Below are 27,837 nucleotides of genomic sequence, written 5' to 3'. Positions count from 1 at the left end.
TCTCTCTCTCTCTCTCTCTCTCTCTCTCTCTCTCTCTCTCTTTCTCCCTCCCTCCCTCCCTCCCTCCTTTCCTTCCTTCCTCTCTATTCTTTCTCTTCCCTTTCCCTAACCCCCAACTCCATGAGCTAAGCTTTTAGTTGGGGTGACTTTATCATCCGCCACAAGGTGGCCCCAGCTGTCTCAAACCTTTCCATTCCTTGGTCTTCCCTTCCTGCATTAAAAGGCCCACCCCAGGAGGACAGTGAGATGACTCAGTGGGTAAAGGTCCCTGTTGCCAAGGTGACTTCAATCCTGGGGACCCACGTGGTAGATACATATATATATATACAAAATAAGTGTAATTGGATATCTTTTAAAAGGCTCCACACAAGCCATCCACACCTTCATTCCAAACCTCCCTTACATTACCATCTTCCGGATCCAGTTCTTAACCAGCTCAGAATGGCTCTCTCCTGCTGGGCACGGTGTCTCATGTCTGTTATCCCGGTACTCAGGGCAATGAATCTGGAGAATTACAGCGAGTTCTCAGTAAACCTGGGCTGCAGAAAGGGATCTGAGAGCTAAGTGTGGTGGTGGATGCCTTTCATCTCAGCGCCCTGAGGACAAGACAGGCAGATTTCTGTGACAGCGAGGGCTACCAGGTGAGACGCTGTCTCAAAAAGGAAAAGCTGTCTAAATCAACAACCCGTTCCCCACCAGCATGCAGAGCTTCTCCATGTCCAAGAGAGCAGGCAAACTGCTCTTCAGGGTGAACCCCAGGAATGAAGGGCTCCATGCACACCCATGCGGGTCTCATGTCCTCTATATGCCAGACTGCGCTGACATACGGTGTGACCACGACAGGTTAATGACTGCCTCCAGCCCTGTTTTCCACCTATGAACAGAGGCTTCCATGAGCCGCGCTTCTCACGTTTGTTCAGGGTTGAAGGGAAGTGGCTGTAAGTGTTGAGGCCTCGGGACACTGGTGTTTCTCACAGCCACAGCAGGGGTTGTCAGGTGTGAGCTGCACAGTGGCATGTTGTTACCGCACAGAATGTGTCTGTGGCTCCCTGTGAAGCGCAGAACCGTCTTTCTTGAAGACTTTTTATGAAAGCCAACTCCAGAAGGCTGGAGGGATGGCTCCAGCAGCTGAGAGTATATAGGTCTCCTCTAGAGGACCCAAGTTCAAGTCTCAGAACCCACACCAGACAGCTCACAACCACCTGTAACGTCAGCTTCACCAGATCCAACACCCTCTTCTGACCTCTGCAGGTACCCATGCTCATAGGCACAAACCCACACTCAAACCCACACACACATAATTAAAAATAACAACAACAACAACAAAACCACTAAAACACAAAAGCCAACTCCATCTCTAGTTGGCCAGGTCCCATACTATCTTTGTCCCCCGTGTCATAAGCAAGCTGAGAACATACACATTCACCTCCATGCACACAAGCACATACCTGCATGCATACACGTACTCACACGTGCATGCTACACACATGTACATGCACACATTGTGGTGCTTGCTACCTGCTCCCTAAGACCCTATGAGGAGAGAACAGGAATGCTCGCTCCCTGACTCGAGTTGCTTGGTACTGACCGTGAAAGCTGTGTTGGTCCCAGCTGTCTATCAGCAGGTGGCAGGCACAAGGTCCCTGCTGACCACCAGTGGACACAGTGACCCTCTGAACATGGTTTACATGAGGAAAAGTGGCTGTCATGAGAGCTGGGATGCATGAGTATGTGTACGCCTGTGAGTTTGCAAGCTGCTAGGACCCCTGACCATATACATACACGCACAGTAGTGTGTACGAATGGTGGTGCATGCTGTGGGTATGCAGGAGTGCACTCTGTGTGTGGCAAGTGTGCTCCCTATATGTGCACGTGCGCATGCACCCTTCCTCCCCGTGAGCCTCTGGCATGCATCTCCAGGCGTCTGATTTATTAACCAGGACAATACAAGGAGAGTATGCCTATTATTTCTGCTGTCCGCATCAGCTCCTGACAGCTTCGTGGAATTGAAATATCTTATTTAATGTGGGTAAGAATCATTTTAAATATCAACCATGACACTCAAGGACTCCAACCAAAAAGGGCATTGTGTGTGTACCACCGAGCGCTGGCGACGACGCTGCACTTGTTAGGCGGTTATTTGCTCACTTCCTTGTCTCTTGTCTCTTTAAAAATCCAATTATCTGTCCTGGTCCCCCTCCCCCATAGCTAAGCCGCACACTCTACCCCACCCCTTCTCTTCATCCAGGAAGCATAGACTGAGAGACAAGACCCTACTAAATTAAATCAGGGGTGCACTTTGACAAACATCAGGACAGGTGTGGATTCGTGGTGTAACTTCCTTCCCTGCGCCCCTCTGCCCCCAGCTCCCTTGGGTCAGCTGACTCAGAGAATGGAAAGGTGCCTGCATCCAAAGGAGCCAGCAGATATGACAAAGTCCAAGGCAGAGCTGGGTGAGGCGGTGGGAAGGTGTCTAGGACACAGTCACTGAGGAGGGGCCTGGGTTTGCCTGGTTGTGAAGGAGAGGGGTTGACATTTGAATTTTGCTCACATTTGTGTAAAGAAGTTTCGAAGGCATCTTGAAGAAGGCAGTACGTGTGAGCTTCTCCATGTGTGGATTACAGGTCATCAGTGACAGGCAGCTGGGGTGCAGGGAGGGTGGGACGGCCTACCACACGTTTCCTATTTTAGTCTTTCAGTTCTGACTCGTGGGGAAAGTCCTGTAATTAAGTGAGCCTTTGAAGGGACCAGAGCTGGGTGAATTCAGATGTTCGGAGCCAGGAGCAGGCTCCTCCTCTTTGAGAATCAAAGGGAAATGTCTAGGCTAAGGGTTTCGAAGCCAAGCAAGGAAGTCTGAGCTCTGCTGGTGCTCAGCACGGGGGTCATAGATGTTCTCTTCTTGGTCCTCCCCTCTGAATCTCCCCCACAGCATCCTAGAACCTTCCACCCATGGTCCTTACATTTGCTCTCTCATTCAACAAGCCTTTGTGCAGAAGCTGCCCTATGACTGGAGACGTTCACATCCAAGATGGCCACCGTCATGCTCACTCTACGGCTAGAGAGCCTGCGGAGCGATAGCTTTGGTAGCTCATCCAAATGACCAATCTTGAAAGTCTAGCCTGCACCTTCCCTGCAAGGGAGTCCTGGCACTTTTCTCCCTCACTGTGTTTCCTCTTGGTGTGGCAGGGACAGTCAGCATCTGCTCACCCATGACAGTTCTTCCATGACCGCTCCTCATGGACCTGAACCAGGGCTGGCTCTTCCAGTTTTTTCCTGGCCAAGAGGCCACAGGCGAATGAAGTAGACAGAGCTGTGGTTCCAGGGTGTGTGCCCCCGCCGCCACAGCAGGGAACATAATGACAATAATGAATATGGTTACTGTCGTTCCTGGGGCTGCTTATGGTGTGTGCTGAGTCTGAAACCAAGACACTGGCTAGCTGACTCCTCCCATCCCAGGCGGGCGACAAGAGCTGCATTCTGGTGCTATGTATAGGGCTCCCCTGGTAGAGAGGCAGTGTGTAAAAGTATTGATTTAAATAATGGGACCTGCAAGCCTGAAATAGGTCTCCCAGGCTGGAGCAGTAGGGAGAGAAAGGCAGGAGAAAGGCAGGGAGGTTACTAGTGCTGCTAGGCTAGGAAGCGTGCCTGCCCTCCACTACCAGAAATAGGAAGACATGCCCCAAAGGTCAGGGAACAGACGAACAGCCTGTGTCCTTCCTCGGGACCCCCAGGTGGGACCTGGGGCTGTCTGGCTGCAGGACATGGACATCCGTTTTACAGCAGAAATTGGGTTTCGTTAAAGTTAAAATTTCGCCACGCATCACTGGCGAAACAAACTGGCAAACAAACTCAACTTGAACGGGTCCCTGGTGCCTTTTTATAACGTGTACTTAGAGTCTATGCACAAAGTGTACTTTTTAAGTCTCATCTTTAAAATTAAAACAATCTATGTATATAATTAAGATGATCCCCGTGACATAGAAAGATGTAAAATCAAAAAAAAATACACATGGCCCTCCCCCAACTTCAGTCTTGGGTTCTTCTCCCAAAAGAGAAATAACTCATTGTGGATACAGGGTCTCAAAAAATATTTGTGTGATTGTGAGTGCACACTTGTGTACATGTGCACACATACAAATGAGTATTAGTATATACATTAAAAAAATAAGTATAGTGGTTCGATTTACCCAGATAATGTCCTAACGTGTTTGTTTTTTTTTTTTAACTTGAGGATAGGGAACGATCTCGATTGTTTTTATTGAGTCCGTTTCCAACCATTAAGGATTTGATAACACTTCTCTAAACAGCAACAGCCAGGGATCCATTATATCCGTGTTTCTAACAGTCAGTTCTGAGGTTGTTTAGCCCGGCTCCCAGCCTTGTCTTTGTGTTTTGATTCATGTAACTCTCCCGTCTCCCTGCTTTGGTTTCCCTTTCTCACCCTGGGTGTCTTGGAGACTTTTCTAGTTCATCCCACACAGGTGTTCTTCTCTCACTCGGGAACCACAACATCCTTTATTGATCTAATTCTGGTTTGATAGACAAGTCTGTTGCTTCCCGCTTCTCTTTGTTTCTCTCTGCTACCACAAGCAGTGCTACAGTAACATCCTTGTACACATTTTTTTTTTCTGTCACACTGTTGCAAGCGTAACTAAAGAGCCACCTCCAGGGAGCACAAGTTCTTGTCAAAGAATTTACATGTTCTAATTGCCGTAGATTTTTGCCCCAAAGGATAGATCAATTCCCAGTACCACCGACAAACCACAAACAAGTCTCTTTCCCTCCCTTCCCCTCCCCCTCCCCTTTCCCTTCCCTTCCTCCTTTCCCTTCCCTTCCCCTTGCCCCTCCATTCTTGTGTTTTGGAGTCTGACACACAAATAGGGTCTTGCTTTAATTTCAATTTCTTTTATTGCAACAGAGGCCAAGTGTCTCCTCGCGAACATCTCAGCTGTTTCTCTTTATTTTCCTTTCCCTGGTGTTTTGTTTGTTTGTTTGTTAGCAATAACAGATGGCACTCTTTCGCTTCTCTTTGCCATCATTGTGTGGATATGTGTGGGCATGCACACCTGTGCTGCACACACGTGGTAGTCAGGAATCCTTTGCCTCCACCTTCACTCAGGTTCTGGAGATCAGACTCCGGCCCTCGGGTGTCACTAGCTTCTACCCGCTGAGCAGTCTCACTGGCCTCCAGGTCCCATTTCTAAAAGGAAATACTTTTTCCAGTCCACCTCTTCTCCCGCCATCCTCCCGGGTTACCCTGCCCCTTTCAAGACCCAAGCAATCTTCCCACAGCCTCTTGGCTCAGAAGAGTTGGGACAGCAAGCAGGGAGCAAGTGCTTGGGACAGGATTGAGAATAATGAAGGGTACTATTTACCAAAGCTTAGGCCCCTTGACCACAAGGGTCAAGACAGATGTGACCGGTGCTGCTGGCATAGATAATGGGCTACAGCAACAAGAAGGTTCTGGATGATACTGCAGGGTCCGAGAAACTCTACACATGCTCTGGCAGTCCCCAAGTAAATGTGGATCTCTTCGGGGTGTGGCCTCAGCCTTGAGCTACTTCACAGTCAGGCTCAGTGGGACCCAGACCCTGCCTCTTATTATGTGTGGAACTATAGGTCAGTGCCAAGGCGTGTCTGATCCTCGGAACTCTGAAATGGCTTGCTAAGTACCCTCCATAGTGTTAATGTGAGGACCAAGCCAAAGCCCCTCCAATGCCAGCACGGACAGAGTGCAGCAGCTTTGCAGATAGCATGTTGATGTAGCGGTGTAGGGAGCTTCACATAAAATTTAAAGCATTGTGTAAGTTACTTTTATATTAAGGTTCTTTCTTATTATCTCAGAAATATTTTGGGGGGAGGGTGCTAGCCTTTTGTATTTATTTTTCTCTCTCTCTCTCTCTCGCACTTTACAATATTCTTATTTCCTGTTTTACAACAATTTTAGCTTGATTCAGTTTGCCCTTTGGTTGATTGGCTTTAATGATCTTGACAAAGTTAAAAAGTTGATAGTCTTACGTAGATCCATTATTTCTAAAGTACCACTTGTCCATGATATCCAAGAGTCAGGGAATGGATGTATAAAATGAAGAAATCTATGAAAAGCATCTGGAACACAGATGGCGCCATCATGGGGATGGCGACAATGGTGACGGTGGCAGTGGAGAGGATAGTGACCATGGCGATGGGATGCAGATGATGATAATGGTGGTGGTAGTGGTAATGATAGTGATGGTGGGGATAATGATGGTGATATCATGATGGTGATGGCGATGGTGATGGTAAGGACAGTGACCATGATGGTGATGGGGAGTTGGTAGTAATAGTGATGGGGTAATGTCTATGACCGTGGTGATGGTAGTAGAGGTGTTGGCAGTGATAGTGGTGATGGTGGCAAAGGTGGTGGTAATTAATACTGGTGATGATGGCAATGATTATGGTGGTGGTGGTGAGAGTCATAGAGATGGTTAAGGGTGGTAATGAGAGTGGGGAAAATATTTAAGAAAATGGCGACAGTGATGATGGTCTCTGTGATGGCGATGGTGAAGATAATGATACGGTGATGGTGACAGTTATTATGAAGGAGTGATGATCACGGTGGGGAGAAATGATGGTGATGATGACGGTGATGGTAGTAACCATAGTGATGATGTGCTGGTGGTGATGGGATGAGGGATGATGGTGATCCTGGTGGGGAAGACAGTGGTGACGATGACGGTTGTTATGGTGATGGTGAGCCCATCAGTGAGTGATGATGGTGGAGGTGATAATGATAACAGCAATGATAATGGACAGTGGTGATGGTGGTATAGGTGACAGTGAAGATGTTGATGTGATGATGATGCTCATGGTGATGGTGATGGTGAAGATGATGGTAGTGGTGGTGATTATGATGACAGTGACAGGGACAGGGCTAATGGTTATGATGATGATGGTAATGAATATGATGGTAATGTAACAGTGGTGATGGTGATGGCAAGTATGATTATGGCAGTGATGATGGATGGTAATGGTAGGAACACAGCTGATGGTGATGGTGGTGACGGTGATGATTGTGGTGAGGTGGTAATAATGGTAGTGGTTGTAGTGATAACAATGATGGTGGGTCCAGATCAAGACTCTTATAACACAAGCAGCAACTCCTATGAATGAGCTACTCCATCCGAGTCTTGGCATACCCTGGAAATAGATGGCTTTGAATCTGTCCACCAAGGTATCTAGACAAACTCAAGGACCATGAGAACTAGGGAAAGATATCAATGATCCTAGTCCTCTTTCCTCTGACAACCTGCTGGACCACAGCATAGCGATGCAAAAGGGAATCTCTCAGGGCCACCATCCTCATCACATTTACCAGTGTCTTCTGTTAAAATCCCCTCCACTGATTGCCTCATTCCTGCCTCTCTGGAAGGCAAGCTCACCATACACCTGCTCTCCTGCCACCTGCCCACCAGTGCCCACTCTCTGGTCCTTTGGGTGACAAGCGCCTGATGATCTGACTGAGGGCTTGGCTCTGAGTCAGGCGCGTGGACAAGAGCCAAGCCCTCTGGCTCTGGAGGCTCTGTCCCCAGCTCTACTGCACAGCCCTGTATGTGGCAGAAAAGAAGAGCTGATGGAGAACACTTGGGGAGACATGTAAATTTCCCTGCCTCTGTCACCTGTCTCCTTTGATTAGTACTTACAACACAGCCTGGCCTAAAACCAAATGTCCCTGTCTTCTCAGTGAGGCATAGGCAGGAAGGGACAAAAGCCTCTTAACAGAACAGCCCTGAGAAGTGTGGCCATGGGCACGGAGGGTTGGCCATGGGCAGAGAAAAGAACTTTAAGCTGAATCCTGAGCAGAGAAGCAAAGTCCTGTGGCCTATGGGAGGTACCATATCCTGTTGATGAGGACCTTGCTGGGATTACATGTCAAAGCCAAAGAGCTTCCTCTCATCTTTATTCAGAATACGGTGCACATGACCTTTGACCCTGAGCCCAACTTGACCTCTGCACCTCTAAAACTACCTTCCTTACTTACTGTCTCCTCTGTCCCCCAGGTACATGATCACCAGCCTGGACCGCACCCACGCTGGCTTCTACCGCTGCATCGTGCGTAACCGGATGGGTGCTCTGCTACAGCGGCAGACGGAGGTCCAAGTGGCCTGTGAGTATAGTGGGGACTTGGGCAATAACGGGGCCAACACTGTTGCCTTTCACCCCAGTTCCAAATCACTGGAGCTCTTGCTGCATGGCCAGGCCAGTCCTTTCATTTTATGCCTGGTAGAACCAAGGTCCAGAGAGGTCATGGGCATTCTGCAAAGCTACACAGCTGATCGGTGACTTGCATCATTTCTCTGTGCCAAGGCTGGAGAGCCCAGCGCTCCCTGGCACTTCATTCCTGAAAAGCATGGCCTTGACTCTGCCACCCTCTAGCTCATTCAGCAGGAGCAACGGTTGCCTTGACTTGACTGTTCTCGGAATAACCCACCTAGGGTAACCAGAGCATAGGCTTCCCATGATCTTCAGGAGGCCTAAGAGGGAGAGCAGTAACCCTATGAGGGGGCAGGGAATGATGCATTGGGGCTCCCAGAAGTACCAAGGGGGCAGGGAGTAGAGTAAATTGGTCACACTCAACCTTTAGTGGTTGACTCCTCTTCGGTACCATCAAAGCCCAGAGAGGCTTCCTCTGGTAAGGGAGAGGGTAGTGTCAGACTCTCACTCCCCCGGGGGCCACCACAGAGCACTCAGCATCCCTTCCCCAGACCTGCTGCTTCCTGAAGGACCTGCCACCTGCTGCAGCAGAGACCCATTGCGGGGTTCTTTTCAGCTGCCCAAGGCCACATGGGTGGTTACAGAAGTCTGGGAAATCTTCACGAGTGCTGAAGCTCCCAAGAGAAGCCACCCTACCTCTGAGATAGTAACTGCAGAGTAAAAACCAGGAAGGGGCTGCTTTGGGGAGAGAAGTTGGGGATGGAAAGAGTAGAGAAAACCTCACAGCATGTCAGAGAGTGTCTGTGATAATTAGGGGAAACAATCTTGGGAACAGCGGAGGGCAGTCGGCTCATAAGCCAGCATCAAAGGCAACTCGGTTTAACCCTAAGAACAAAGCCCTAATCGCAACGCTGGGTTTCAAGAAGCTGACAGCCCTGGCTGGAGGATGGGCATGGGGCATCTTCCTTTAGTGCCAGGCATGCCCACCTTTGTGACACTTTGACATGCTATTTGTCATTTACAAGATTCACTCTCAAGTCACAAAAGAAAACATACCCACATCGCGTTTGAAGTACATTTCTGCTTCCGTGTTGGCCACATTCATAACCATAGGGCTCCTGGGGCTATGAATTGGACACACTAGCTTCTCGTCGTGTCCCAGAAACCTGCTGGGGAAGCCTCCATGTGTATGACCATGTGCATGTGAGTATATGCACATGTTCAAATGTTCTCATAAAGGTTGGTCAATCTGCCTTTTGGTTCATGTGTGTAAAGAGAACGAACATGTCTGTGTGCACGTGTGTACACAGACACATGTGTCTTGAATATGTGTAACTGTGTCAGTCTGCCTCTACATAGCAGCGCATGTGTTTGTGCAGGTGTGTGTTTATGGACTGTATGTATTTGTACGTACAAATGTGCACACAGGGGTATATATACATATATGTATATATGTATACATGTGTGTATATTATGTGTAAGCATGCATCCGTAGAGATGTAAAGGTCTAGTTTGGCCTGTTCTTTCCTCTTGGGATTGCAGAGGAGAACATGCTTTCCCAACTTTCTCCATCAGTCTGTCTATCTGTCTGTCTGTCTATCTTCTTGTACAGGGATACCATTCTAAGAGTGAGTGGTACCTCCTGTTTCTCCCAATCCCTGGCTCATCCTCCCCTCTTTTGCTGCACCCACCTCGGGGTGGGAGGAGACTCTGGACCTGTGACTTCAAGCAGCTTGCTCCCCAGTCCCTTTTAAATGGATCCTGGAGCTGATAGGCCGGCCCTACCCCAACTCCCGCCCCTTGTGACTTGTGTTCTAATGAGAAATTAATAAGGGCAGCTGTCTAACAACTAATGATAATAGCAAGGTCGTTTTTAAAAAAGATTCTTTACATGTTTTTAATTACAGCAATTAAGGGGAGTCAATAAAACTTCTCCCCTGACCCGGCCCCCTCCCTGATCCCACTCAGTCTCTTCTTTTGTGTTTTAAAAGTCGCCATAAATTTCTGCCATTGAGTAAGTAGAATGAATGGCCAGGAGGTTGGAAAGGCTCTCCAGACTTGGCATTCCCACGAACCAGGCTTTCACCACACCCAGGGCCTGTTGTTACCTCTCTGATCCTCTCACCTGGGTGATGCCCCTCCCTTGTCCCTAGACCTTGCTGACATGCTCAGAATGGTACTTGCCAAACCATCCCATTCCATCCCACAATGCCAAACTCAACCATACAGGACATGGCAAGGGCCTGCTTGTCCCGGGAGCCACTTCCCGTGTTAGCAGCGTCCTTCCAACCACTCATTCAAAACGGGATTCAGGGGGGCTCTGTAGTCACAGGACTGGCCTGACACTGATTGTTCTGCTTCTCCTGATTTCCCGTCTACAGCATGAAAGTGGGTGAAGGATAAGATAGCAGGGGCTGTGCAGACACTTGGGACGATGTGACAGGTTTGTCATGAGCGTCCATTGCTGAATATTTACATCAGTCATGAACAGCTTTAACTATCCAGATGAGTGGCATGTGCCTGGCATCCCAACTCTCAGGACGCTGGAAGAGAGGGATGTCAGTGGATTACAGGCCAACCTCAGAAACATGGCTGCCTGGAGAAAAATAAAAAAATAAGGACTACAATTACTGTAGAATGTCCCACGGCATTCCCAGCACTCGTCCAAGTAGTGATGATATAACAGGAAACACAATCAAGATCCCTCCCTCCAGGAAAGCTAAGCAGTCTGCAAATATAGTATAATATAATATAATGTAATATAATATAATATAAATGAGACTCATGCATGAATGCAATGTATTACAAGAAAAGTAGAGCCAGTTAGAGGAATAGGGGAGAGCGGCAGGGATCCTACTCCATGAAATAGTGGAGAATGGCCACAAAGGATCAGAAACTGAGCAATCTGGTAGAAAGGTGGGTGAGCCACATAGAAAGAAAGATCATCCCCAGCCAGGGAACAAGTGCAAAGGCCCTGTGGTATACTTGCAGGTCTGAGGGCGAGGTGGCTGGAACAGAGCGAGAGCAAGAGAGAGCATCAGAAAGTAGACTGGGAATATGGGAGCTTCGGGACAGACCGTGGGCATAGCACGCTGTGCTCAGAATGAGCTGAAGTCTTTGATGGTGGAGGCAGGGCTAAGTAGGATCCGGTAGAGAGGGGGGTGTTATTTTCATGATAAATCCATAAAACCACTTGGCCGTGTGCACCCAACTGTCAAAACTCAGCATGCAACCAGACCATGTGTGAAAGGGATACACCTATGTAATTGGTAAATTGATGAGATTAGGGAAGTGGTGGGTGGCATAATTAGTCAAATTACCATGTATGCACCCTTTCAGGCAGCTATTGCATCTTTGGAATGGTGCTCTAGAGGGATCCCAGAGCCTGTGTGCTGGGAGGGCCCTGGGGAGGGGGGTGCTGTCCACAGCATCAGCACCATGTGACCTGTGTACTTGGAGGATCATAAGGGACTGTGCACAGCATCAGCACCATGTGACCTGTGTGCTGGGAGGACCATAGGGGACTGTGCACAGCATCAGCACCATGTGACCTGTGTGTTGGGAGGACTATGGGGGGGGAGGGCTGTGTACAGCATCAGCACCATGTGACTTGTGTGTTGGGAGGACTATGGGGCGGGGGCTGTGCACAGCATCAGCACCATGTGACCAGTGTGCGGGGAAGGCCATGAGGGGCTGTGCACAGCATCAGCATCATGTGACCTATGTGCTAGGAGGGTCATAGAGGGCTGTGCACAGCATCAGCACCACATAACCCAGGGAATTCCAGGAAGCTATGAAGATGACTGATTTGAAAATCAGGATTTCAGAGTGGGGGAAATGCCACAAAAAAACATTATCCCCCCCCCCAAAAAAAATCACAAGAGACCACATACAAAGTAAGCCCAGAGGTGAATGTTTAAAAATAGGTTGAGTTAGCCACAAAAAAAGCCTGAATAATCCCTGTCTGTGAGACCATATAGGTAGGTGGCCCAGCATTTTGGAGAGAGGTTAGCCCTGTAGGGGCCAGAATGGGATGGGGAGGCTGCCAGGGAAGGGGAACCAAGTACCCACGGCATCCTGACTTTTAACTGGGTGCTGCGTACAGACAGGGATGTTGATTTTTTTCCTTCAAATTCTACATATAATTATATTCATTTTTGTATGCATGATCCAGCTGATGATTTAAAGATAAGTAGGTACAAGGATGAAGTCTTCAGTGGAATTCTCTCGCACAGGCCCTTTAAGCTCTAACAAAGACATCAAGGTAAGTGGGTGCAAGGGTGTCGTCTCTGGTAGAATTCTTACCGCACAAGCCCTTTTAAGCGCTAATAATGACATCAAGAACTGAGCTCCCGGCCACACCCGCTGTGCCTCGGGCCTGCAGACCTCTGCTCTGGTGGGAGTGTGTCTAGAAGGCTGGATAGGTCCTGCAGGGCTTAACGTGGTGGGTGGGTAGATGGATTAGCAGCATTTCAGGGAGTTAGCAAAGGGAGTGAGTAAAGTTCCCAGGAGACCTGGACCCAGCCCGTCCCCCGCCCTTCCTCAGTCCAGCTTCTGCACTGACAGGCTGACCTCCTCGGTAGCCTCCCCCTGCGCAGTTCAGTTCATCCCAGCGGTGTGCAGTGGGCTGAAAAGGGTGTGTGTATACAATGGATGCTGCCTGCTTGGGCCAGGGGCTCTCTGAGCGGATCTCGGAGCTCATGTGACATTAAAAAGGAGAGGATTCCTGGGGCCTGGGAGTCACAGTAAGGTAGGGACTCTGAAGTAGACGGGTGGAGGATGGGGTCTGTGCAGACTAGGGACCAAGGCTAACTAAGCCCATCTTTCCTCTATGCATCCCTCTGTAAACGTATACATGCATGCCCACCTACAACCATCCACATACAGGGGAAAACATATCCAACCATCTAGCCCATCACACACACACAAACCATCTACTCTACATATATACACCCCTCCATATATGTAATCATCCACCTATACATAAACCATATATAGCCACATGTAATCCTTCCAGCCATACATACAAATACAGCATGTATACATAGAAACATAAACATGCCTAATTCAATAATCTAGCCCTCCATTCCTTTCTTCCTTTTCAGCTACCCATTCCCCCATCAATCCAGTCCCCCATCCATCTGTTCACCCATGTGGCTCTCTGTCTCTCTTTCTATGCAGTAACCACACACGGCTGACCTTTTACTTGCTGCCTGCGCCCCCTCCCTCTGCCCCACCTTATACCTTTTTTCCTTACATACCACATGCACACATACACACACATGTGCATACACACACACAGGTGCCACGTGCGCACACACACCTAGCTATACCTACCCCTTTTTTAGGCCTCCCCTTGAAAGATGCCTCCCCCGCCTCCCAGCCTGAGGAAGGCTTTGTTAGCGCCTCTCAGAAAACTCTGTCCTTTCCTTCCCAGCAGTTGTCAGAGATGCCACTAAACACTTTCTTATGCCCTTGTCTGCCAGGCCAGATTGTAAACTCAGTAACCAGGTCTTTCCTTTCTTTAAGATTTTTTTTTTCATTTTATGGGTATGTGTGTGTCCCTATGTGAATCTATGCATGCCACGTGCACACAGAAGCTCAGGGAGCCTAGAAGAGGGTGTAGGACTTCAGGAACTGGAATTACAGTGTAAGCTGTGCATGCTGGGAACCAAATCTGGGTCCTCTGCAAGAACAGCTCCAGGAGACCAGGTCTTTCCGCCTGACACACAGTAGGACTCCATTAGGAGCTCTTGATTCTAGGAGAGCTCATTTGACACACAGTAGGGCTCTACCAGGAGCTCTTGATTCTAGGAGAGCCCATTTGACACACAGTAGGGCTCTACCAGGAGCTCTTGATTCTAGGAGAGCCCATTTGACACACAGTTGGGCTCTACCAGGAGCTCTTGATTCTGGGAGAGCCCATTTGACACACAGTAGGGCTCCATTAGGAGCTCTTAATTCTAGGAGAGCCCATTTGACACACAGTTGGGCTCCATTAGGAGCTCTTGGTTCTAAGCAGAGCTAGGACCTAGCCACCTGGTAGGCAATCGCTCGTGAATACAGTAGGTCCCAGAGGTCCGTCCATGCTGATCACCTAGGAGGAAGTAGGAAAGAGCGTGGGTTTCCATGGAGAATGCAAACCGCAGCCGAGCAAGGAGGGTGTGCAGAGGGAGGCGACACCGTGCTAGACCCTAACTGCCTAATGTCGGGCCGACCGCTTCATCTCCATGAACCTTCACTTCCTCGCAGTCCAAATGGAGCTAATAAAACAAGAGAGAGTGGGGAGAAAGAAACACTATTATCATGAAATTGCTTTAAATTGTTTAAATCTATCTTCTTAGTTCTGCAAAAAGTTTTTTTTAAAATAGATGAAAATTATTATAAGAACTAAAATCCACCTGATTTATTGATGTGACTTTTTTTATAGAGGGGACCAAATAATAGAAATTAATAAACAACTAAAAATGCATATTTATTAAAATCTAGCTTGTCATGTTATCAGAGGCTCAAATGAGATAATGCATGTATAGTCTGTCTGGAAGAAACCCAGAAGAGGGTAAATGCCGGGTTTTCATTCTATTTGGATGGTTTGGGATAATCTTTGTTGAGGAGGAAATGTTTACACTGAATCATGAAAAATGTACAGGATCCCAGTATTTTAATGCTGGGGATATTAGATATACTTATTTGACAGTTTTACATTCTCCCTGTTTCTACGGCTGCATAACAAATGAACCTAAGACAGTGTGGTGCAGAACAATGGCTTAAAACTCACACCATGAGTCTGGAGTCTGGGGAGGGCACAGTGGGGACAAGACACAGCCAGTCCTGCTTGGTGGCAACTGAGGTCTCCATAGTGGCCACAAAGGCTGCAGTGAAATCACCCGTGTTCCTCTGGGCCTCTAGGGTTGATGGCAATCGCTGGGAAGCCCAGTTCTCCTCCACCGAGGTGTTCAGTGGAACTTCCTCACAGCACGGTGGCTGGATTCTTAAGGGCAAGTATCTCTCCAAGGAGAGCCAGGTAGATGCTGTCTCCTTTGAATGACTTCACCTTTGAGACCATGCAGCATCGCTTCCAGCGTGTTCTATTGATAGAATAATCTTAAGCTCCCGAGACTCGAGGGGAGGGTATCTGTGGGAGAAGTGTGAGTCACACTGTAATAAGAGCATGTGGAAAGGGGGATAAATATTGATTCAGGCACCTTTGGGAAGATGCAATCTGGCATATACACATCATCTCATACAACCCTCGGTACCACTCACGAGGAAGCTACCCAGGCATTTCACTCTTACGGGAGAGGAAATCATCGTCCCCCAAGGTCGAAGGTCAAAGACTTAGAGCACATGGGGCTAGGAGTTGAACTTGACCCTTGAAGTCTCCGAAGTTACTATAATAATATAATATATAATAATATAATAATATAATATATTCAGTGCCTGCCAAAGTTAAAACAAAGATGTCGTCTATAACTGTTTTCTTTAGAAACCCTAAGTTCCGTGAAGCAGGATGCTAGAGAGCCAAGGTACCATGGCAAGCTATGGCTCATCCTAGTAGCATCTGGGCAGGTGCCTACAAAAAGCCTAGCTGTAGGAAGTAAGTTATATATGCCATTCAAGGTGTCAAGACGAGGCGTGGGCATTAAAGCAAGAAAGGCTGTTTGCCGTCTGGTTGTGGAGGACCCCGAATCTAGGTGAAGAGGATCTAGACTTTCCTGGGGCAAGGAGACCCCACAGGCTCTAAGGGGGGGGGGAACAGCCTAGGACAGTGTACGGGATTGGGAGATGATCTAGATCAGGACCAGTGGCTCTACAAATGGGCTAACTTGTTGGGAGGGCCTTGGCTCATGAAATGGTACCCAAAGGAAGCACTGAGGACTTTGTGGAAAGTGGGGAAGAAACACCTGTGACTCCAAGGATTTGAGCTAAAGTGGTTGGGGCAAAGCAGCGGATAGAGGACAGTAAATGGCACAAAAAGTAGAGCTTGTTGAAGATGTAGCAAGGTCTCCCTGCCCTCCCAACCCTCACCCACAGCAGACTGTTAGGAATGATGCTCGGAGCCCAGGGAGGAGCCGGAGACCTGGAAGTTGTTTGCAGAGAACTCACAGTCGAGGTTAGGTGAGCCAGCAAAGGACCTGGATGCCTAAGAGGGTCAAGTCTGGGGCTGGAGAAAATGAACACACGTGTGCTAGCAGCCTTACACTTCAGAGTGCTGCAGCATCTGAGAGCAATGGAATCGGGAACTCAGAGACCCAAGCATGTTCTACGGGGCCTCCCATGTCTTAGGGAAGTGCGGAGCACCCTAGCTGGTTTGCCCAGTCCCCAGTAACTGCCTGTAATGGGGTAGAAGAGCCTGGCTGCCTTCAGCCAACACAGCAGGTCTCAGGCTTGGCTCACTTTAGAAATACTAATGCCTGAACCCCGCCCACTGCAGCTCTCACCTCTGGAAAAACAAGAGGTCCTGAAGGGACTCTGAGCCAGAGAACCAGGCTGATTGACCACTCAAAGAGGCCATGGTGTTAGGAGTTGACATAAAGCTTCTGTCGCAGTAGGGCATGTGTTTTCGTAGTTAGGAAGGGGACCCTGGATAAAGGAGAAACTAAGGCTCCATAAGTCATAGTCTGAATTCCCAGTGCATATAGGCCTGTGGGTCAGGCTAGCCCAGGTCTAGCCTGTCACAGTAATAGATTAGAAGGTGGAGTGGGGACTAACAGGGATATCCCCATCCACTCCATACCAAAAAAATGGGAAGCTCAGGGGAGGGGGAGATACCCCAACAGCATTTAACTCCAGTGCCTCTGATACACAGCCAATCAGTGCTTTTCACAGGTGGGCATGGGTGCTCTTCACTGGGTGGCCTGATTAGGCAGGTCCAGGGGCTCTAAGACTCCACAGGATACCTGTGCTGTGGCTTCAGGCAGCACACTTGGAGTCTCAAGGATGCGCATCCATTGTCAAGGTCATAGAAGCCCAGTTGCTCTTTCGCAAAGCCCATTCTTTCTAAGACAGTGCTGTGGAAGCCAGCCCTTCACCCCAGCCCAGCCCAGCAGGCAGACATACAGGAGACCAGAAGACACCCTCCAGTGATTACTCTGTTCTGTTTCCTGCTGGCTCACAGAAGATCAGGGCTAGCAGCAATGCCTCAGCTCATCTGCCAAGGGCTGGGCATGCTTTAAAAAGAGCAATGGAGTGTTTATGTTCAAGGGAGGCCTCACTCATTCCAACATGCCCACCCTTCCCTCTTCCTTAAGGGCACAGAGGTCCCATCCCAAGACTCTACAACCTAATCCCCTGCTCTGCTGAAATAGCTTCACAGGGCAAGGAAGGGGGAAAATGCAACCTAATTCCAGAATTCAGGGTCTGAGTTCAAATCCCAGCTCTGTTTCTTGCTGGTGATATGACCTTAGACAAGTTTACTTAGCTGAGCCCATCTGAGCAGGTTTTTCCATTGTAAAATGTAGGAAACAATAAGCCTCTCATGGCTGTTGGATAAATTGAGTCAAGGATGCACGGGTACAAATTACACAAAACCTAAATGTCAAAGCAGGACACCTCACACAGACTGCTAGCAGAAGCATCCGACACCATGCTCCGTGACAGACCTTATCATTTATGAATGTGTTGAACTGTATTCATAGCTGTCCCGGAATGCGGGCAGCAGGCAAGGGCACAGGTTCGACACGCCTGGTGGGATGTGGGGCACTCCAAGAGGAGTGGCCTTTTCTTCATGGTCTTCATCTTGACTGTGTTCTTCCTCTGCTGAGCACAACCTGAGAATGGATTGATCCCTGACCTCTGCACCTCCTCTCCCTACAGACATGGGGAGCTTTGAGGAAGGCGAGAAGCACCAGAGCGTATCCCACGGAGAAGCTGCCGTCATCCGAGCACCCCGCATCTCTAGTTTCCCCAGGCCACAGGTGACCTGGTTCCGTGATGGCCGCAAGATCCCGCCCAGCAGCCGCATGTGAGGTTCTACTCTGGATAGACTGGAGGGAAAATTCTGGGGGAGGAGGTCTGGGGCTAGATGAAGTCTCCAGATGCAAAGAAGGGACCTTCTTATAGAAATGTCTCAGTAATTCTGTAATGCAGCCAGCTGGGCACTCCCCTGGACAGTGAGAGAAGTTCAGTTTATGAGGGACCAGGGTGTTACCTCCACACTCAACCGGAGGATAATTATGCTCCCAGAGGATCTAAGTCACCCAAACATGCCGATGCAAAGGCACTGTTGCCATAGTAACGTGCCCAGGACTCAGGCCATGGCAGGGGTGGGTGTGTGCAGGTGTTTATGCTTCTCGGGTGTGGCTGGGCTTGCTCAGTGTATTTTGACTGCAAAGAGATGGTGTGGCCAGAGAAGGCTGGAATAGACACACACACACACACATCCATTTCAGCATGCACAAAGGCCCTTCTGTCTTGCCCTGGCCTTGACTGGGGGTTTAGCAGTGAAGCCAACACCCTTCACCCCCAAAGCAGGCTTCACCTCCTGGGCTGCTCACTGTCTGGAGCAAGCCCAGGCTTTCCTCGCTGCTCCACTCCAACTCTCCCTTCGTTAGAGAAAGACTACCTTCTCCCAACCTGCCCTGGCTAGCTACAACTTGCTACCTGTGCAGACTGCTGGGAGCTCTCCACAACCCCACCACCCTGGTCTGTAGCGAGTGGAGGAAGATGGGGTCGGGAGTGCCTTTGGGAAGCATCAAGTCCCACAATAGAAACACAATAATAGTATCATAGTAATATAGCAATTGCAGAAGCTGCAGGCAGTGGAGTTAAGTTCTTGGGACTGTGCTAAACACCCACAAACATATGTTGTCGTCATCCGTGTTGCCCCCCCATCCTGTCCCCCACTCCCCGCTGGTGTAGCCCCTGAGGAAGAAGGCGCTCTCTGTCTTGCTGTCTTTCCTATCCCAACTTTGTTGCCCAGTGCTCAACCCTCACAACAGCCCTCTGATGCGATTGATCTTATCCCGCAGCAACCATAAAGCAAAGCAGGCAAGGTCCAACTCTTTTTCCAGATCTTTCCTAGCTGCTGAGTCATGATAATCCTTGCCTTCTGTGAAACGTATGTGCAGACAAGCACACAGACACAAGTAAGCGGCTGTGCATCATAGAGTTGGTCCTGATGTAGCAATTCTCAATCTGACCCCCGTGAGAACTTTGAAATGAGCCTATCCTTAGGTTCTTGCCTAAGGCACTCTGATTCAATTTAAATGGGATGCTCTTTGGCTGTTCAGAATTTTTTAAAGATTCCAGTTTGATTCAAATGTGTAGTCAGAGTTGAAAACTATCCTCAGAGCCAGGCTTAGTGGTACCCGCCTTTGATCCCAACACTTGAGAGGCAGAGACTGGTAGATCTCTGTGAGTTCAAGGCTCACTTAGTGCACATAGTGAGTTACAGGACATCCAGAGCTGCATAATGAGACCCTATCTTGGGGGGAAAAAAACAAGGGAGGAGGAAGAAAAGAATCCCCAGTATGTATCAGCTATTTGCAGCACGGTGTTGCTGTGTAACAAAACATCTCATAAGGTCAATAACTGTTTACTGTGTTTTTCTTAGAAGTGTGTAGATTGGTGATCTAGCCTGAGCTAGGCTCAGTCCTTCTTATGGTTGGGCTCACTTATCTGGGGTTGTCTGTTATTGACTGCCCTGGAATGGCCTTTTGCTAAATGGCAGGACACTTGGCCATGCTCCACATGCCAAGTCATGTCAGCCCCAGTGAATTCTCTGGATATTTCAGATGAGAAATGAGGAAGTCCACATATAACAAGCTTCTACTCACATACCATTGACAGAAACCACAACATGGCAGGACTCAGGCAGAAGGCTCTCTGTATCCACACCCCTAGGCTCTGGGTCTCTTCCTGAACAGATGGCTAGCAGACAGCATGAGGCATGGGTACCCAACAAGGTGAAGGATGGAGCACGCTTCAGGTGAACAGGTGGACAGCTGCCCTATGAGTCAAAGTGTACACACATACACACACACACACACACACACATAGACACACACACACCACCCAGGCCTAAAACTGAGTAAAGCCAGTTGAATGGATCACCCATCATGCAGATTTGAGATCACATTATAGAAGGGAAATGTTCTACCACAGAGATGCTGGGATATGTCAGTGAGTCCCAACCCCATCCTCACTCCCTTTTTGAGTGTAGCTCTTGGACCCCAGGTGTATCAGTGAAGGCATCCTGCAGGCTAACCAATTGGCGATGGCTGCCTAGAACTCAGAGCTGGAAACAATTCCGAGGCTCCATCCACACTCATGGGAAAGAACATCATGAGTTGATTAGTAATGTCTGCCCTGACTGTGAAAGGGGGCATGATGGCACTCACTCCATTTGCAGAGGGAGATAATGCCTTTACTCCAGGCTCTGTCTATGATCACCTTCCTAATACCATCCTTCATCCTTTTCTCATCCCCATCCTCCATCCTCATCTGCTTCTCATGCCCAGCACTTTTGCCACCAGGACAGAACAACCTTGGCCTGCGGAACTACATACGTGCACGTGCACGAGTGCACACACACACATACACTCCTGGTTATACATGACCACGCCTGCCCACTTTCATAAACACGTCCACCAAATTTGTGATGAAGCACTGGAGTGATTTTATTTTGGTAATTACAGCAAATTAATATTCATAGGTGAGTAGAATGGCTCCCTGGAAGCAAGTCCCGTGTGTGTGTGTGTGTGTGTGTGTGTGTGTGTGTGTGTGTGTGCGCGCGCGCGTGCGCGCGCTCCATATCTGATAAGTGCTATTAGCTGGCAGGCTATGCAGAGCATGAAAGGCTCACTATCTATAGAGTGTGCCTCTCAACCACCAGGCAGGGCTCGGCCCCGAGCCTGCTGTCAAAAGGGAACATGATTCCTAGCAGAGACACATGCTGGGGCCTTTGGGCACACTGTAGGATGGCTTATTCTCTGCTTAATTAGATTACGGATCCAGCACTCTTGGAACTGAGAAAGGAGCTGCTGAATGAGAGCAGTGAATTAAAGGCAGAGCTAGGGCTAGGCCAGTCATGGCGAACTGAAGGAACAAGGGTAGAGAACCCAGCCCCTGCCTGAGAGGTGAGCCTTGCTATTGGCACCCCACTCAGAGTTCCTCTTCCCAACTTCTCCCAGTGTGGGCATGTCTGGGGTGCAGCAGGCTGAATGCTATGAGCATACTGGAGATGAGTACAGCATCCTTCCACAGTTACCTGAAAAGGGACCATCGACATGCACAGGACTAGGGACCCCTCCTGAGAGAATTAAAGTGACATGTCAGAGAGCCTCTGCCTCCCATTCCACTCCATGTCCAGAATTTGAACCCATGCCCTGTGGCTCCCAGGCTCCACAGCTGCCAGGCTAGAGTGCTGGAGCAGGCAATGCCAGCCACAATAACCATTAGGCAATATTCCAGTGAGCTAAAACCGCAGAAGGTAAGGTTTTGCCCGTCCAAATTCCAACTTGGAGCAATGGACAGGAAGGGTGACTTCACATAGTCACTTGAAACCAGAGTCACTAGAGAGCTGTCATCACCAAAACTGATCTCCAAGGTTACCCTGCTCCAACAGAGGGGTATGGGACAGGAGTTCCCATTTTCCAAGAGTAGCTGTGTCCACACACCCCACCCTCCTCACCCCATTGAGAAGGATGCAGAGCTATGCTTTGATGCCCAGCAGCCACAGCCTCCTACAGGAGAAGCTGCTTATGGCCCTTCTACAGACAGGCTTTTACAGCGTCTTAGCCCACTGCCCACTTCTACCTGTGCCAACCTGCAGATTGACTGAGTTAGAGAAGGGGGCCATGTTTTGGCTCCTGGATCTAGAGGTCCAAGTTTGAGGGGCCTTGGCTGGTCATGACCTTGCTGGCAGAGTCAGGAGGTGGTACAAGGCATCATATGATTAGAAACGTGTGTGTGTGTGTGTGTGTGTGTGTGTGTGTGTGTGTGTGTTAGCAACGTGCTTGCCTTGAAAGCCTGAGAACATACCAAGCAAGGACAGTATGGGGGCTCCCACTTGTCATCCTTGCACTGAGGGTTGGGGTGCAGAAGCAGGGAGATCCCAAGAGCTTCCTGCCCCTGCCCAGCCAGCCTAACCTACTTAATGAGTTCCAGGCCAGTAAAAAACCCTGTCTCGAACTGGGTGAACAGCAAGCACCTGAGGAAGAACAGCCAGTGTGGTCCTTTGACATACACAGTGTATGCACGAGGACCCACATAAACATACATCCATACTCTTGTTTGCACAGAGAGAGAGAGAAAGAGAGAGAGAGAGAGAGAGAGAGAGAGAGAGAGAGAGAGAATTCTAGCCTGTCTATGATCCCATTCCTGTCACCTTGTTAGCTAAAGATAAAAAGAACTCTGCATGGGGAAAATAGGGCATCACTAGGGTCCCTAAGCACTAGGGACCAGAGAGCTTGCCACCTTACTGCCCAGAACTCCCCTGATGGTGTGAGAACTCTCAGCCTGAAAAGCCCCCAAATGAGGAGCAAGGGGGTGGGGGCGGCACTGCCAGGCTAGGAGAGAGCTGGGCCAGAGAGACATTAGTGAGGATGTTTATCTGAAAGCCTGTTTAAAACTCTGTAACATTCACCTAATGGGAAAATTTGAAGAGAATTCAACTGGATTTGTCCTTGTTAAACTAACATTAAGGATGTTTAACAGCTGTCTCGGGCACATCGCATTACAATCTGGAGACAGACTTGGCAAACTAATGGTTTGGTTTGTCATCGGGAGAATGGGTAAAAGAAGCTGGGCAGAGCCTGTATGGGCAGCCCTCCAGAACCACTTCATACCCATTTAAGGGGGTCCCCGGCTCCCTGTTTTCCTGCCTGATGATCTTGTGATGAGGACTGGGGATGAGAGCAAGAGGCTCATCACTGTGGACCAGCCCAGTTCGCAAGGAAAAGGGGAAACTGATCCCCAGGGAGGAGACTACAGGTATAGCCCTCGGAAGTCTGGTTCAGGCCAGCTGTGGCCTTTAAGTCTGCTCATACAGCTTTAGAAAGTGGCCAACCCCAGGGCTGGGGAAATAGCTTCATCCAGAAAGTGCTTGCCTTGTGAACACAAGGATCTGAATTTGATCCCCAGAACCCAAGTGAAAAAGAAGTCTGGTGTAGTGAGCCACAGTTGTAACCCCAGTGCTTACTGGGGAGACAGAGACAGGCTGACCCCTGGGGTTCACTAGCCGGCTGGGTTAGCTGACTCACTGGGTTCTAGGCTAGTGATGAGCCCTGTATCAACCAACAAGGATGGACTTCTGAACGACACCTGAGATTGACCTCCAGCCACACACACACACACAAACACACACACACACACTCATCCTGGATCTCACTTCTGAAGTCACTCTGGTCACTCATTGTCAATCACTCATTCTCTCCGCAAACCGCGAACTTTTGGCAGAGGCAACCTCACAAAGCCGCCAAGGCTACGATATGGACAGGAACATAATTCCTAGAGGATTGGAGAAAAGGGCCCAAACCTGACCCTGGGTGGGCCCTGAGAAAGCTGCAGCTTCAGGGAAGAGGAACAGCTGGGGTGTCATGGTAGATTCTCTACAGACACTGTCAGTGGGGTGGGCTGGGGGGCCTCTTGGAGGCTGCCAGAGGAGTAAGTACAGTCAGACCACCTACCTCAGATTCCCCCCCAGTCACAGCCCCCTGGCTCCAAGCCCGTTGGGCCCCTGTCCAAAGAATCTTTTGCCTCTCCTCAGAGCCATCACGCTGGAGAACACCCTGGTCATCCTGTCCACGGTGGCTCCCGATGCTGGCCGCTACTACGTGCAGGCAGTTAACGACAAGAACGGAGACAACAAGACGAGCCAGCCCATCACTCTTGCTGTGGAGAGTAAGTAAGCGCAGGACCAGGGACCATCACTGAGCAGAAACAAGGCGGGTCATTAAATCTCAGGAATGGGGCTCCAGGGGGCTGTTGGGAAGACAGAGTACTAGGGAAGCTGGGGCTGGAAGGGTGGAGCCATCTCCAGAAGAGGAGGAGCCACAGTCTGAGTGGAGGAACGTGGTGGTGGTGAGCCAAGCCAAGGAAGGTCACGGGTAGGGGGAAGTGGAGTTCTGGAAGATGCTGCCATGGCAGACACAGCTCCGGGAAAGGGTAGGTTTATTTTTTACCACTACCGTGTCCACTGGGGGCTAGGAGGAGGCAGAAGCAAGTGAGAGAGTGTGTGCTCACATGTGTGGGTGCCAGCCACCCCAGGCTCAGGTGCGGATGGAGAGAACACCCGGGGAGAGCGGAAGCTCATTTTAAAAGAAGTACACTAACTGTCTGCCCAGCTGGCACATAAAAGTGCTGTTTCCGCTCGGAGCCAGGCATTCCTCTCAGCAGGCTCACCTCCACATTTCCTCCTCTGCCCCTCTTCAGATGCCTGACGTCCCTGGAGAGACAGGCACAGGAGCTCAGCCCAATATAACCTGCCCCAGTGTCCTCCAGCACAGAGACCCCCCCCTCCAGACGAGACCAGAGCAGGGATGTCTCCCCTAACCTGGTTCTCTCTACCAGAGCGGCCTCACCCTCAGAACCTAACCTCAGGCTAGGCAAGGTGAGGTGAGGTGGATGGCCAAGGTTCCCTCCTGGGCTGGGAATCACTAAAATGAAGTCGGGGTTGGGTTTGCACTTCCTGAAGCAGCTAAGCCCCATACCAGCTGGGGGAGCCAGATGTTCACATACCTCCACATCTGTATGATTCCCACTCCCACAGCACATCTCATTTATCATCCTGCTGCGTCCATATGCACCCGTCAGCAGCAAGTTGAGTGTCTCTGCCACCTCATATCCTAGCTTCTGTCTGCCAGTGTCTAGAACATTCCCAGCCCCTGCTGTCTCCTCCCTGGGTCTTCTGAGCTCCGACGAGACTCTTTTCTGTACCAGTTGGTACCTATCTCCAAGCCAGCTTCCCATCTGCCTGGGAAGAAATATGAATCAGGGGGTGGAATATCCACTCTGGATACTGACCAGTGAGGGTCATGGATGTCACCTCTGACCTTGACCTGAGCCAGGACTGTTTGTACAAGAACAAGGAATTTGTTGACAAGGAGGGATTGTTTTTCTAGCAATTTCTCAGTGGTAAGCTTACACAGAGTCTCCTGGGATCCAGACATCTTTTTGAAGAACTAGTGTCAAAGTGGGTATATAGCTCCATTGGTTGAGTGTTTACCTACCACACACAGAGCCCTGGTCTCCCTCCCCACATAAAAACGGGTGTGGTGGCAAATGCCTGTAGCCTCAGCATTTAGGAGGTCGAGGCAGGAACATGAGGAATTCAGGGCCATCCTTGGCTACGTAGCAAGTATGGGATAGTCTGAGACACGAGACCAAGAGACAGGCTGGGAGTGGTGGTGCACGCCTTTGATCCCACCACTCTGGAGGCAGAGGCAGGTGGATCTTTCATTATGTAGACCAGGCCTTTCTTGTCTAATGAGATCCTGTCTCAGAGAGAGAGCTGGAAGCAGGGGGGAGATACACACACTGAGAGACAAAGATATGGAGTGAGTTGTCCAAGTTAAATCCAGGCATCTTCTTGCGTGACTCAGTTTACCCCAGATGCATGGTCAGGGAGGCCTTCTGTTTCTCCTCCAGCATCTGACTCTTCCTCTTAAGAACTGAGGCAACCCATGGCGGCTCTTTCTGTTCTACCTCAAACCACCCCCACACCTTCCAAACAGCCCAAGTGAGGCCCAAGAGCCCCCCTCATCTGCCTCCATCCAGCCCCACCCAGCCGCCAGTCTCTCTCATTCCCAAACCCCTCCATTTCTGCATCCTCAACTGAGATGAAAGCCGGATCCAGCGCAAACTTGCCTGATTTCTAGCTAATTTCCCTCCCACGAGGGATTGCACTTCAAAACCCTGTGCTGCGCTGACACGGTCCCCCAGCCTGCCTGCCAGCCAATTTGTGAGAGCAATCGCCACGTCGCCCGCCCACCAGCGGCTCAAAGCCCCTGTTACCTGGCTGGAAGCCACACCCTCCTTCTCCTTCCCCCTCCCTTCCTTTACCCATCAGGCTCTGCTCCCTCCAGCTCAGCAGCTTCCTGCCAAATCCTTCGGGGAGCCACGCTCACTGTTAACAGAGAAAGAAAGAACCAAGCTGGTGACCCCAGAAATTACACCTAGCGTCACAGTCCTGAAAGGTCACACCCATCTGATGAACACACCCGAGAGAGAGAGAGAGAGAGAGAGAGAGAGAGAGAGAGAGAGAGAGAGAGAGAGAGAGATCAGACCTTCCTGTACTATTATATAGAAATATAATATAGAATTAAAAAGAATATAAATATGAGCCCCACATATCATTTTAAATTATTCCAGTGACCCCATTTTTACTCATTTATATTATTTGTGCGTTTTATTTTTGGGTGTTGGCTTTTGTTGGTTTTGGGGGGGGGGAATGGAGGCAGAATTTCACATAGCCCTTGAACTCCCTGTGTAGTTGAGGTTGGCCTTGAACTCCCCATCTTCCTGCCTCTGCCTCTCGAGCACTGGGATTGCAGGCACACACCACCACACTGAGGCTTACCTCATTTTTCACAAAGTAAAAAGGAATAAGAGAATTCATTTTATTAATGTGTTTTATTTAACCCGATGTATCCAAAATATCCTTTTAGCATGCCATCAAAATAGAATATATTAGCAGGATATTTTACATTTTTTTTGCATGCTAAGTCTGTGAAATCTCTGTGTGTCTTACACTTGAAGCGCATCTCAATTTGAATGCTAAATCTTCATCTGAAATACGTGATCTGTATTTAGATTCCATCAGATTTAGAGCCATAAAGGTATATAGTCTTACACCAAAATTCTTCCACTTCTACTTAAAAGTGCTCTAATAACTGGACTGGGGACTCTGTTTTTAATTAAATGTAAATTAGTTAAAATTAAATCTCATTAAATCAAAGGGACGCAAGCCACATTGCAGGAGCTTGGTGGGCATGCGTGGCCCATGGACCATGCTAGATGGCCTGGACTTTGAGGCCTGGATGCTCTGAGGATGGAGAGCTATTGTCGGAAATGAGCAGGTGTCTGTGTCCATCAAGTCTTTTCAGGAAAGAGCTAATGGCCCTTTGATGCCCACTTGAAGCTCCTGGGGCCAAGTGAGTCACATGTTCCCCGAGCCTGGCTGCTTCCACTATGGTAATGTCTGAAGCAGTGCTGAGAGGAAGAGCACAGAGGGAACTGTCCCTGGTTGCCACTGTGACAGAAATAGTTTAAGGCTGCTGGAGCCAACATGGCTTTCATGTGGCAAGCTCCATCCGTCCTTGCCCCTGGAACCCTTTAAATCAGGAGTTCTCAGAGAGATGTCCTCCCTGTTTGGGCTTGCCTAAGAGGTCATAGCTTGACTGCTGTGGTTCTAGCCACCACAACATCCCAGGATTGCTGGAAATGTTATGATCCGCACACTCCAGAGCCATCTTGTTGAGTTTCCATCCCAGCCATGCTTGTGAGGCCCTAATCCTCCTCGAGATCAGTAGCCCCTCCCATGTGCCAGGTCTTGCCTTCCCAACCCTGACTGGTGGCAGGAACCCCATAAGCATGAGCTGAGTTCCCATAGAGCCCCAAAGTTTCTGCGTTGGGGTTTTTTTGTTTGTTTGTTTTTTGTTTTTTGTTTTTTTTTTTTTTTTTGGTTTTTTCGAGACAGGGTTT

The 27,837-nt window shown here is 49.3% G+C and overlaps 1 protein-coding gene across 1 annotated transcript in view; it reads left to right on the top strand.

Moving 5' to 3' along the window:
* The window catches only part of Sdk2 (sidekick cell adhesion molecule 2), a 295,345-nt gene that overhangs the window by 164,534 nt on the left and 102,974 nt on the right, over positions 1-27,837 (top strand). Inside the window, exons 3-5 of the mRNA XM_005350680.2 lie at positions 8,040-8,146; positions 18,010-18,157; positions 23,903-24,036. Coding sequence (XP_005350737.1) covers positions 8,040-8,146; positions 18,010-18,157; positions 23,903-24,036 — 389 coding nt within the window. The remainder of the gene's footprint in view (positions 1-8,039; positions 8,147-18,009; positions 18,158-23,902; positions 24,037-27,837) is intronic.

The sequence above is a fragment of the Microtus ochrogaster genome, chromosome 7 (assembly GCF_000317375.1).
Source record: "Microtus ochrogaster isolate Prairie Vole_2 chromosome 7, MicOch1.0, whole genome shotgun sequence".
NCBI lineage: Eukaryota > Metazoa > Chordata > Mammalia > Rodentia > Cricetidae > Microtus > Microtus ochrogaster.
The sequence above is the reverse complement of the archived record's forward strand: the minus strand, read 5'-3'. Positions and strand labels throughout refer to the sequence as shown.